Below are 12,460 nucleotides of genomic sequence, written 5' to 3'. Positions count from 1 at the left end.
TACATCCTGTAAAGTCTATCATCGTACATGGAAGGCTTACTTTGCCTGGTATGATATTCAGTGGAACAAATCCTAACCTGTTTGCAGATAAGCTTGGATCAACAAACTGTTCCTGAGTACCATCAAAGGGAAAATGTTGGCAATTGTATTCCAAAGATTACTAGCCTCACATTCTTGGGTCAAAACCACCTGTGCATGACCTGTCACTTCAATGGACTTGAATCTGGTTCTCTCTTTTTTTTTTTCAAATTTGTCAGAAACATTCCCTTGTCCACACTCAAGATTGCATTTCTTCTTTCTTAAGGTGATGTTGGCCTTTGATGTCAACCAGGACATTGTTCCATCCCTGTGTCCAGGTCCTGTATACAATAAGGACATTTCCCTACTCTGGTTGCATGTGATTTTGTTCTGTGAGGGTTTAACTCTCAGCCACTGCTTCCATCATAAAGTCTGGCTGTATCCCTGATGGACCTCATAAAATGGAACCATCTTCTCGGGTCATTATCTCTAAGTATCTTAGACACATTATTGTTCTGGCTTAAAGGCATTAAAAAAAGTTCCACTTTTCCCTCTCAAAGTGCACTTTACTAAGTCAGTGAGCACTTTTTGGGCTTTTAGGTATCAGACAACTGTTTCCCAGATTTGCAAGGCTACCACCTGGTCCTATCTTCATATGTTCTCTAGGTTTTACCAGGTGGATGTTTAAGCTTCACCTGATGCCAGCATTGAGTGTAAGGTCATTCAGGCAGCTTTTGAGCCCAGTTTCCACTGTTTTCTGTTATGTGAGCCTGTTAGTGTTTTGTTACTGTTGCTCACCGCTCAATTGGACTGCTTTTGGACATCCCATACATTCTGAACAATTAAGAAAGCAGCATTTTTTAACTTATTGTAAAATCTGTTCATTGGTCCCACCCCTCTGTATTTGTGATCTACTCCTAAGTACTACTTTTCTACAAAATTAAAGCATACTAGGAGTAGGAGGGGTTATACTTGGCTGGCCAATAACTTTGCTTGCCATTATTCAAATGGTCCTTTAGGTGGCTGTATAACCCTTATGTCTAATGCCGTATACACACCATCACTTTATGTGATGAAAAAAAACGACATTTTCTGTGAAGTAAAAAACGAAATTTTTGAAACTTCAATTTTCAAAGACGAAGTTGCCATCGTTTTTCTCACAATGCTCTAGCAAAGCGAGGTTACGTTCACCACGTTTTTCCATTGAAGCTCGCTTCATAACTAGCTTCTGGGCAACGTTGTTTTTTGCTACACACGGTCAATTTCTGTGAAGTAAAAAACAACGTTTTGAAAAACGACACATAAAATTGAAGCATTTTTTTTTGTCGTTTTTCACAAGACATAAAACAACGTTTTCCCCCACACACGGTCATCTAAAGTGACGTTTTTAAAAACGTCGTTTTTTTTCATCACATAAAGTGATGGTGTGTACGTGGCATCAGAATACTGAACCCACAGTATATCCCTTAATTCAATGTTTCTCAACTCCAGTCCTCAAGTACCCCCAACAGGTCATGTGTTCAGGATTTCACTCAGATGAACTGATCAAATCACCTGTGCAAAAAAAATGGAAAACCTGAAAACATGACCTGTTGGGGCTACTTGAGGACTGGAGTTGAGAAACATTGCCTTAATGAACTCGAAGAAACTGATTTTATGGTACAAAAATACTGGTATTTTTGTTGTTACAAGGTTAATTAAGCAGATCAAATACCGTAATAAGTAATAGTAGTTTGTTACCAAAAGAAAACGACCCTTTCTTTTGATTTAGAGAAAGAAAATTTTGGTAAGCTGATTGTTGTGGTTATTATCTTTAAATAGTGCCGCATACCGAGGAAGTTTTGGATTTACTTATAATGTAAAAATTTATTTTTTTACATTTATTTTTGCAGAACACAGGAGATCATGTTGCCAGAAAGGTGGACACCAGTTTGAAATTCAGTGTGAATCAGTAAATCTTAGTGTGGTCTCCATAATACAGTAAGTAAATATATATCTAGGGATATTATTATTATTATTATTATACTTTCTTTATATGATGCCAACAGTTTGCGGAGCACTCTACAAATTAAAGGGCGACAGTATAGTTACAATATAAATGAATACAAGAGAGTTAAAAGGGGCTTGTGACAGTTTACAATCTAAAAGGTAGAGTCAAAGTACATAACTGTGAGCAGTGGCGAACCTAGACATTCTTTCACCCGGGGCAAAGAATCAGTTTGGCGTCCCCCTGATACTCTGGTTCCCCATGTGCTCCTCTGGTCTCCCCCCTGCACCTCTGTTCCCCCCATGCTCCTCCAGTCCTCCCTGCTCCTCTGTTCCCCCCGTGCTCCTCTGGTCCCCCACATGCTCCTCTGGTCCCCCACATGCTCCTCTGGTCCCCCCTGTGCTCCTCTGGTCCCCCTGTGCTCCTCTGGTTTCTCACATGCTCCTCTGGTCCCCCCACACGCTCCTCTTGTCCCCCTGTGCTCCTCTGATCCCCTACATGCTCCTCTGGCCCCCCCACATGATCCTCTGGTTTCCCCTGTGCTCCTATGGTCCCCTTGGGGTCCTCTGGTCCCCCACATTCTCCTCTGGTCACCTGTTCTCCTCTGGTTCCCCATGTGCTTCTCTCATCCCCCACATGCTCCTCTGGTCCCCCCATTCTTCTCTGTTCCCCCCAGGCTTCTCTGTTCCGCCCATGCTCCTCTGGTCTCCATGCTTCTCTGGTCTCCCACATGCTCCTCTGGTCACCTGTGCTCCTCTGGACCCCCACATGCTCCTCTGGTCCCCCGTGCTTCTCTGGTCCCCCACATGCTCCTCTGGTCCCCCCTGTGCTCTTCTGGTCCCCACCGGGGCTCCTCTGGTCCCCCTCATGCTCCTCCATGCTCCTCTGGTGGTCCCCCTCATGCTCCTCTGGTCCCCCTGCTCCTCTGATCCCCCCCATGCTCCTCTGCCCCCCCATGCTCCTCTGGTCTCCCCATTGCTCCTCTGGTTTCCCCCCGCCTCTCTGGTCCCCCCACACCGCTCACCTCCTCTCCCTGGCTAGCTGTGCAGTATGCAGATGGGCTGAATAAAGACATGATCCTCTGCACGGAGAAGCTCATCATACAATTGGAAAGACAGGCAGCCACACACAATTGTAACATAACCTTCCTCGGCACTCATTCTCCTGGTCCTTCCCCTTCGCTTTCTATCCTGTCTGCTGTCGTGGTGAATCTACATGAAGAGCAAGAGAAGGAAAGGCCAGGAGAACGAGGGACACTTTTTTTAATGCACCCAGATTGTATTTAGCTAATTTATACTGTAGTTTCAATTGGGTTTAAGGGGTGCTTAAAGTTCTGCTTTTGTGAGGGCGTGACATCAAACAATAGCCAAATGCTCAGTTTGCTTCGCCAACCATTGTCCATACATTAGTGCTCTGTTGGCTGCCCAGATAAGTCTACCCCAGGAGCCCACTTCAGCTTTCAGCAACTATGTTGGTCTCAGGGAGTATCGGTACAGATAAACATGCTCCCACTGGTCCCTGCTGTCTTCTATCACCTGTGTGTCTCCCAGAAGACAATAAGTGGGGGTGGAGAAGCGCGGGTGGCTCAGGTATCTATGCCCAGAAGTGGGAACACTCTCCAGTTTTAGTTAATCAATACTTGTATTTGGTATCTCTCTCTCTCTCTCAAATGTGACCCTCCTATGAGTAAGTGAGTGAGTAACTTGTATAGCTATATGGTTTTCGGTGATGCGAAGGTAAAGTTGAGTGTCATTTGCGTAGGAGTGATAGAGCAGATCCTGTTTGCTGATGATTTTGAGGAGTGGGCGGAGGTAGATGTTGAAGAGCATGGGCGACAGGGGTGATCCATGAAGCATGTAATTGTTCGTGCTTTCCGAAGTGAAGGCTCCTAGTTTCACTGTCTGGGATTGATTCTCTAGGAAGGATGCAAACCAGGGTAGATCCGAGCCTGCGACTCCGGCTACTTCTGTGAGACAAGTGTAGCACCTGTGTACCCGGAGGCAGGTGATCCAACAGGGCTTGAACAAACCACCAGGGATCTGGGCACCGGACACTGACAGGTCACATTCAAGCTGTCAGTTGGTGACCCCAAAGACATACTGTGAGGATTTGCTCTACCGTCCTAACTTCCAAGCACTAGGCCTGTGGCAGAGGTCTCATCTGGACATCCAGATCTAATTTAGAGCCAAGTCTGTGGCAGAGACTTGTTTTCCTTTCCCAGAAGCTTTAAGTGGCGCTCCGGCTGCCGGGCCTGTGAGAGAGGTCTGTCCGGGACCACTTCACCCACTCCGGCTGGAGTGGCGACGCATACAGATATTATTGCTAAAGGGCAGGACTGCTTTTGTTATCCATAGCCTGATACTGTGAAGTTGCTCTACCTTCACCAACCTGTCCTGTCTACCTTAAGTTACATGTTGGTCGTGTTTGACCGGGAAAATAAAGCATTTGAAAACGTCAGCAACGGTCCTGGACATTCTGTTATTGCTCTCAACACCACCACAACCCCTAGACACAGTGAAGAGGTAACTTAAATACGCCGATCCCAAATCTAATCAGCGGCTCCTCCGGGGGTAGCGCTACACAAGTGAGCAGAGTTTTGTGGTCTACTGTGTCGAAAGCTGCGCTAAGGTCCAGTAGCACCAGGAGACATGATTATCTGTCCACTGCTGCTTCGAGGACATCATCCCATATTTTGAGAAGTGCCGTTTCTGTCCCGTGGCCTGGGCGGAAACCCGATTGTAGTGGGTGCAGGAGTTTGTGGGTGTCCAAATGGAGTTGTAGCTGTTGTACTACTGCTTTCTCCATGATCTTGGAGATGGTGTTAAGGCTTTCTTTAGGTGGGGTTTGATTATGCCTTGCTTGAGGGAGATCGGAACAATACCTTCTTTGAACGATTGATTTATGAGATGTGTTATGGTCAGTGCCAAGTTGTCGGTACATTCTTTCAGAATTATACTTAGATACTCATGTTGATTGTTTGAAGTTGGACTTCTTAGCTCCTTTCCACTGCTGAGGAGTCATTTCCAGAAATGTACAATATACTCTCATTTGAAAAACTGACTTATAGCGGAGTTCCGCCAATCTTCTTTTTTTTAAGTCAGCAGCTACAAATACTGCAGCTTCTGATTTTTAAAATAAGGCCACTTACCTGTCCAGGGCGCCCGTGACATCGGCACCCAAAACCAATCTTTCCGTCGGCTCTCGGGTGCTCCTGCTGCCTTGCGGCTTCACTTCCTGGTTCTCTACTGTGCATGGGTGACTCGTGCTGCGCGATCCCACTGGTCCCTGCTGTCTTCTGGGACCTGTATGTATCCCAGAAGAAGACAGCGCGGGGGGGGGGTGAGAAGCACCGGAAGTGGCTTAGATACCCATGTGTGCTTCAGGTATCTATGCCTAGAAGTGGGAACAAAGGGCCAGATCCACGAAGCCCGGGCGCAACTTAATTTTTCGGATTTAAGTTACACCGCCGCAATTTTTCCAAGTTAGTGCCCGATCCACAAAGCACTTACCTGGAAATTTGCGGCGGTGTATCCTAAATCCGACCAGCGCAGGGCGGGCCAATTCAAATGGGGCGAGTCCCATTTAAATTAGGCGCGCTCCCGCGCCGGACGTACTGCGCATGCTCCGTTTCCGAACTCCCGCCGTGCTTTGCGCGCCGTGATGTCATTTTTTCGAACGGCGACGCACGTAGCGTAATTCCGTATTCCCGGACGGCTTACGCTAACGACGTTGATTTTTAAATTTCGACGCGGGAACGCAACCATACTTTAGACAGCAATACACTAGCTGACTAAAGTTAGGGAAACTATACTAGCGGCGACGTAGCGAACGCGAAAAACCGCCGTAACTCCTAATTTGCATACCCGACGCTGGTTTACGACGCAAACTCCCCCCAGCGGCGGCCGCGGTACTGCATCCTAAGATCCGACAGTGTAAAACAATTATACATGTCGGATCTTAGGGCTATCTATGCGTAACTGATTCTATGAATCAGCCGCATAGATAGAAACAGGGATACGACGGCGTATCAGCAGATACGCCTGCGTATCCCTTTTGTGGATCTGGCCCAAAATACCTGTATTAGACAGGTATCTGCTCCCTCCTCCCCCCTGAAATGTGCCAAATGGGACACCAGAGGGGGAGAGGAATCAAAAAAGCAGAAGTTAAATTTTTGGGAGGAACTCCGCTTTAACTGGTAGGGGATGCCCAGCAAAGAATTCTGAAAACTATGGTTTGAAAAGATGGAAAGCTCAATGGGACTTGGCCCTTTCTCAATGACTGTCTTTAGTAGACGTCCGATTTGTAAGAAGTGTCCCTTTGTGGGTGCTTACTTTGAGTGGGATTGATTGGTGTGGCAAATTAATACTCGACAATCAATAATTTGTAAATTGGTATTTCCTGTTTGTGATTCTTTTATAATTTTCAGATTTTCAATGTGTTTTTTGGTGGATTTGATGAGAGTGTCTTTGCAACCTGTAAATGTTAAAAGGATAACTGTGTCACTCATTATTCAGTGCAATTCTTATGTCATGATTCCTTTTCATATGTTGCTTTGACATTTGCTAAATTCTGGATATAATGGGACTGATTTACTAAAGGCAAATAGACTGTGCACTTTGCAATTGCAGTTGCACTCATTTTCCACAGAACTTGGTGAATGCGGTGAAGTTCTGTTGATTTCCATTATCCAAGCATGTGCAAGCAGAAATGCTGTTTTTATTTCCCTTGCACTTGATTGGGTATTCTTTACAGAGTGAAACTTCACCACACGCTTTAAGCTCTGGGGAAAAAATAGTGCAACTACCGTATTTTCCAGGGTATAAGACGACTTTTTAACCCCTGAAATTCTTCTTCAAAGTCGGGGGTCGTCTTATACGCCGGTAACCTAATATGCTTACCTTATCCGTGACATGCAGACCGCGGCCGTCCATTTTTAAAAAGCCGCGCCTCCTCTTTCTGCTGCTCCGTGATAGGCGGAACACTCAGCTTCCCAGGAGACACTGTGTTTAGTGTTCTGCCTATCACGGATGCCCTCTCGTCCGAGACCGAGGACGAGAGGGGCACAGTGGGGCATGTTGTGGCACAGTGAGGCATGTTGTGGCGCACAGTGAGGCATGTAGTGGGGCACAGTGATGCATGAAATTGGGCACAGTGAGGCATGTAGTGGCGCACAGTGAGGCATGTAATTGGGCACAGTGAGGCATGTAATTGGGTACAGTGATGCATGTAATTGGGTACAGTGATGCATGTAATTGGGCACAGTGATGCATGTAATTGGGGACAGTGATGCATGTAATGGTGCACAGTGAGGCATGTAATGCTGGCACAGTCTGGCATGTAATGGTGGCACAGTCTGGCATGTAATGGCACAGTGAGGTGAGACGAGGCATGACTAGTAGGAAGGGGGTCATCTTATATGGTGAGTATATCCCAAAACCAACATTTTAGCTGGAAAATGAGGGGGTCGTCTTATACGCCCAGTCGTCTTATACGCCGGCAAATATGGTACACTTGCAAAGTGCGCAGTTTATTTTCCTTTAGTAAATCAACCCAAAAGCATCTCTATCCTTGTTTGATTAATTTTTCTTTTGAAAACCTCAATAAAAAAACACAACGCACATACATCCTCTTTACTCAGGTGTTGAAATGCACAGAGAATGAATGTGTATAGCTACACTGGCTAATATTTATAGCACCATATTGAAGTTCATCTTCCATGTGCCCACACCTTGACTTTTAACAGAAAAGCCTTGTACACGCGATCAGATTATCCGACGGGAATTGCGTGATGTCGGAAAATCCGACCGTTTGTATGCTCCATTGGACAATTGTTGTTGGATTTTCCGCAGACAAATGTGGGATAGCATGCTTTAAAATTGTCCACCAACAAATGTGTGTTGTCGGATTATCCGATCGTGTGTACACAAGTCCGTCGGACAAAACTCAAAAGTACAAACATGCATGCTCAGAAGCAATGCTCACCATAACACAACAATAGCAGAAGTTGCCCAAAAGGAGCAAGCCAAGGAAGAAAAAAACAAAACTGGAAGAACGCAAAGCATCTGCTGGAAAGTCAAAGCATACCATACCAGTAACTCTGGTTATGGCAGGAAATACAAGAAAGAACTGGAAGTTATCCTGATTAGAAATGCACAATATACCGTATTTACCTTGCAAAATACAGTAAGAAGTATATAAAGATAATACGCTAAATAAGATTTAATGTAGATTGAAATATACTGTACACTGATGGCATTCAATGGCGTGTCCCCATAATTCGAGAAGAGTGTTATTTAAAGAATGATCTTATATTACTAATGATGATTTTTTTTTGTTCTGTTTAGGGATACGGGGTCTAAGTCAGAAACAGAAACAGTGTCAGAAAGCCAGGGACTGTTTTCTGATGATCCTGATGAAGAGTCACTGCAAAAACAAGTTTCATTAAAGCCTGCGAAACAAGCTGTGAGCAGAACAGAGGTTAGGGCTTTTCTTTTATTTCTATGTTTTAATTATAGTGAATAAGCATAAAAGTGCAAAAATCTAGTAGAGAGTTTACATATTTAGAATTTGTGTTATGGTATTCTCACTGCTATGAGGATCGACTAAACCAATGGGATAGCAGTTTGCGTTTTTGGTTGGTAAAGTGAGCCTGTACTCAACATATATTTGATCCACACTTTTAGCAGTAATGTGATGAGTTTTTGGTTTCATGATTAGTAGTGGAAGTAGCCTGGATCAGGATTTTTCCATGAAATATATGTTATATTACCCATACTTTCAATTTTAGCTATTAATCGGCTTAAATAATGACCACATTACTCCTCCTTTGTAGAAAGACATCCAGGCCTGGAAGGAAGACCCTTGCTATGCTGCACCCTAAACAAGCAAAAGTATCTGGTTCCTTGTTAACGGTTTAGTTTTAGAACAAGCGGTCCCCAGGTTACAAACCAGATGCGATCTGTAGGTTTGTTCTTAAAGGGGTTGTAAAGGTAAAAAAAAAAAAATCCCTAAATAGCTTCCTTTACCTCAGTGCAGTCCTCTTTCACTTACCTCATCCTTCGATTTTGCTTTTAAATGTCCTTATTTCTTCTGAGAATACCTCACTTCATGTTTTTCTGTCTGTAACTACACGCAGTAATGCAAGGCTTTCTCCCTGGTGTGGAGAAAGCCTCCTGAGGGGGGAGGCGGCGAGCAGGAGTGTCAGGACGCCCACTAACACACAGCTCCTTTCTCTATCTGCAAAGTAGAGAGTGTCCTGACTTGTCTGCTCGCCCCCTCAAGAGGCTTTCTCCACACCAGGGAGAAATCCTTGCATTACTGTGTGGAGTTACAGACAGAAGAACAGGAAGTGAGGATTTCTCAGAAGAAATAAGGACATTTAAAAGCAAAATCGAAGGATGAGGTAAGTGAAGGAGGACTGCACTAAGGTAAAGGAAGCTATTTAGGGACATTTTTTTTTACCTTTACAACCCCTTTAAGTTGAATCTATTTGTAAGTGGGAGCAGGTAAATTTTTTAAGTGTAACTGCAGCCAAAAAAAAAAAAAAAAGATTTTTAAAGCGGAGTTCCGGCCACAATTTCACTTTTTAAATATAAATACCCCTGTAATACACAAGCTTAATGTATTCTAGTAAAGTTAGTCTGTAAACTAAGGTCCATTTTGTTAGGTTGTTACAGCATTTAGACACTTTATAAAATAGAAATTGACTGGGGCCATCTTAAGTGTGGGCATCATGAAGCCAGACTGTATGACTTCCTGGATTACAGCCTTGCAAATCTCGCACATGCTCAGTGCTGCACAAGCAGTGTCAGATCAGGTTTCAGCACCTGTGCTGTCCAAGTCACATGATTCTTTGAGACTGGGGAGTGCACAGACTCCTGGAAAGTTACACCCACTACATTCCCAGGAGTCTGTGCGGTGTAGGTTAGGAAGCATTAAGCACCTAGGTGCAGGAAGTGGGAAGATTAACTATTCTGCCTAGCAACAACATCTAAAAAAAAAAAAATTGTAAAGGACTAATGACATTTTTTTAAAACTACTGATGTAATGTTATATTTATGGGTGGAACTCCACTTTAAGCTTTTCGGATAGCATAGGGAAGGGTTAACACCCCAGTAACGTTTGTTTTGCTGTCTGTGCCCCTGTTCAGAAGATTTCACCTCACTTTCTGTCCCTGTGACAATTGGATTTTGAAAATGTTGGGTTGTTGTGGAAACAAGGATTGGTGATAAAGCATCAGTGGAGACACATTTTCCCCATGATAACTCTTTTGCCGCGTACACACGCTCGGAATTTCCGACAACAAATGTTCGATGGGAACATTTGGTCGGAAATTCCGACTGTGCATAGGCCCCATCGGACATTTTTTGTTGGAATTTCCGACAACAAATGTTTGATGGGAGCTTTTGGTCGGAAATTCCGACCGTGTGTAGGCCCCATCGGACATTTTTTGTCTGAATTTCTGACAACAAAAATTTGAGAGCTGGTTCTTAAATTTTCCGACAACAAAATCCGTTCTCGAAAATTCTGATCGTGTGTGGACAATTCCGATGCACAAAATTCCACGCATGCTCTGAATCAAGTACGAGATGGAAGCGCTCGGTCTGGTAAAATTAGCGTTCATAATGGAGATAGCACACTCGTCACGCTGTAACGGACTGAAAAGCCCGAGGCTGAAAAGCACAAATCGTCTCTCACCAAACTTCTACTCAAGTGACGGCTTCATTGCATCCTGCTGGTTGAATACTTGGTTCCTCGCTGGTACATCCTTCATTTACACACTCAGCTTTATTGACCCTCTGGGCATAGGCTCATTAGGGTTCAATACATCTGGTAATCCTCCCTTTCTGGTGGCGGGTATCTCACAATTGCACGTTAAGTTCAGTGGGAATCAATGTTGATCTGGAACTTTCTGCACTCATCCATCCATCAAGTTTTCACTATACTACTTTATTTGGACTTTTTTTTATCCATATACACTTGTCACTTTGTGTTTTATATAGACAATCATTGTCTTCTTATCACAATATTTAGCGCTATTATTTTGTATGTTATGTCTTGGAAACTTGACACGTGCACGGCGCACAATAAAAAATTTGATTTGTCTCATATTAATTCGTTAACTAAATCATTTTGTTTAGTCATAATCATTTTGTTAGAATGATTCGCTTTGGGAATTCATTTTGTATATTCGTTGTTCTGAATTTATTCATATTTTTAGAAGTTAATTTAAAAAATTGGCTATATTCCTTTGAACGTATTAATTTGTTATTTTGGGAGATTACTTATGCACTCTGAGTCATTCCTGCTAGTTCAACCCAGAAAGAGAAATGGAATGAGCTGATTGGATGATATAGATGAGAGTCATTTGTATCTATATAGCATGGGCAATCCGCGCTATCCCCAACGAAACAAAGTGCACAGGTGCAAATATATAAATAAATATGATAAGGTAAATGAAGGTGTTGCACTTAACCAAAAAAAGCCTGAATACTAGGCTTGCAGTATATATAAAGAAAAAGTTAGTGCGTAACCAAATAGTAACAATAAATATTGTATGAAAGTGTCCTTATTCCAATCAGAGGAATACACATAAAACAAGGGTGGAAGAGTCCTTAGGATATCACACCGATGCAAAGGATTTGAACTGAACTCATTCCTTCTATCTATGAACAAGGTTGATGCAGATATCTTCAACACGATTCCACGGACAAATATAATAAATGGCCGCTTACCAGATCCGTCGGATCCCCACGGGGATCAACAAGGCTCTGCACAGAGATGTCCTCGGCTGGCTCAGTACATTCCCTCCTGGTCCGTTCCTCCGCTAGCAATCAAAAGAAAAAACTTTTGTCTCCTGTAGATTTCTCGGGGGATTGGATCAGCCTCAGGGGATGGTGTGAGAACGTGTGGATAGAGAGGAAAAAAGGCGCTTCATAGTGCAGTACTTTGATAAAAAAACTTTCACTTTATTCCACTCAATGGAACTCGAGTTAACAAAAATTGCAAACAAAAGATCCCAAAGGAAAAGTCCAAAACAAATAGTGGAAAAGTCCAAAACAAATGGTGGATTCCTTGCTGTTAGTCAAAATTGTGTAAATATATGAATCACTGAACTATTAATTTTGTGCCACTGTGTAGATCTTGATGTGCTTGATTAGTATCTTCTTATTCAAATGGTGCCTTTATTATTCCTTCACCATACTAATTAAACGATCGACACCCAAAAGTGCTCAGGTAATGTGCTTACCAGAACCTTTAGACCTCTTTATTGAAAAAGATGGTCGGAATCACTTATGCAGGATAATGCCTGCATACATATCATGCGTCAATGAATGAGTGATATTGTAACGGTATGGCCCGTGGGACCCAGAAGGGTGTGGGGTACTCCTGTTTCAGCTTCACCAATGACTCTTGTGTCTAGGGTCATCCACTAGGGGCATAGGATGACTGAGA

The 12,460-nt window shown here is 43.5% G+C and overlaps 1 protein-coding gene across 1 annotated transcript in view; it reads left to right on the top strand.

The window, feature by feature from the left end:
* Window positions 1–12,460, top strand: part of PCNX2 (pecanex 2) — a 229,399-nt gene that overhangs the window by 45,029 nt on the left and 171,910 nt on the right. The window contains exons 7-8 of the mRNA XM_040351012.1: window positions 1,911–1,998; window positions 8,350–8,482. Of these exons, the coding sequence (XP_040206946.1) occupies window positions 1,911–1,998; window positions 8,350–8,482 (221 nt within the window). The remainder of the gene's footprint in view (window positions 1–1,910; window positions 1,999–8,349; window positions 8,483–12,460) is intronic.

The sequence above is a fragment of the Rana temporaria genome, chromosome 4 (assembly GCF_905171775.1).
Source record: "Rana temporaria chromosome 4, aRanTem1.1, whole genome shotgun sequence".
Lineage (NCBI taxonomy): Eukaryota > Metazoa > Chordata > Amphibia > Anura > Ranidae > Rana > Rana temporaria.
The sequence above is the reverse complement of the archived record's forward strand: the minus strand, read 5'-3'. Positions and strand labels throughout refer to the sequence as shown.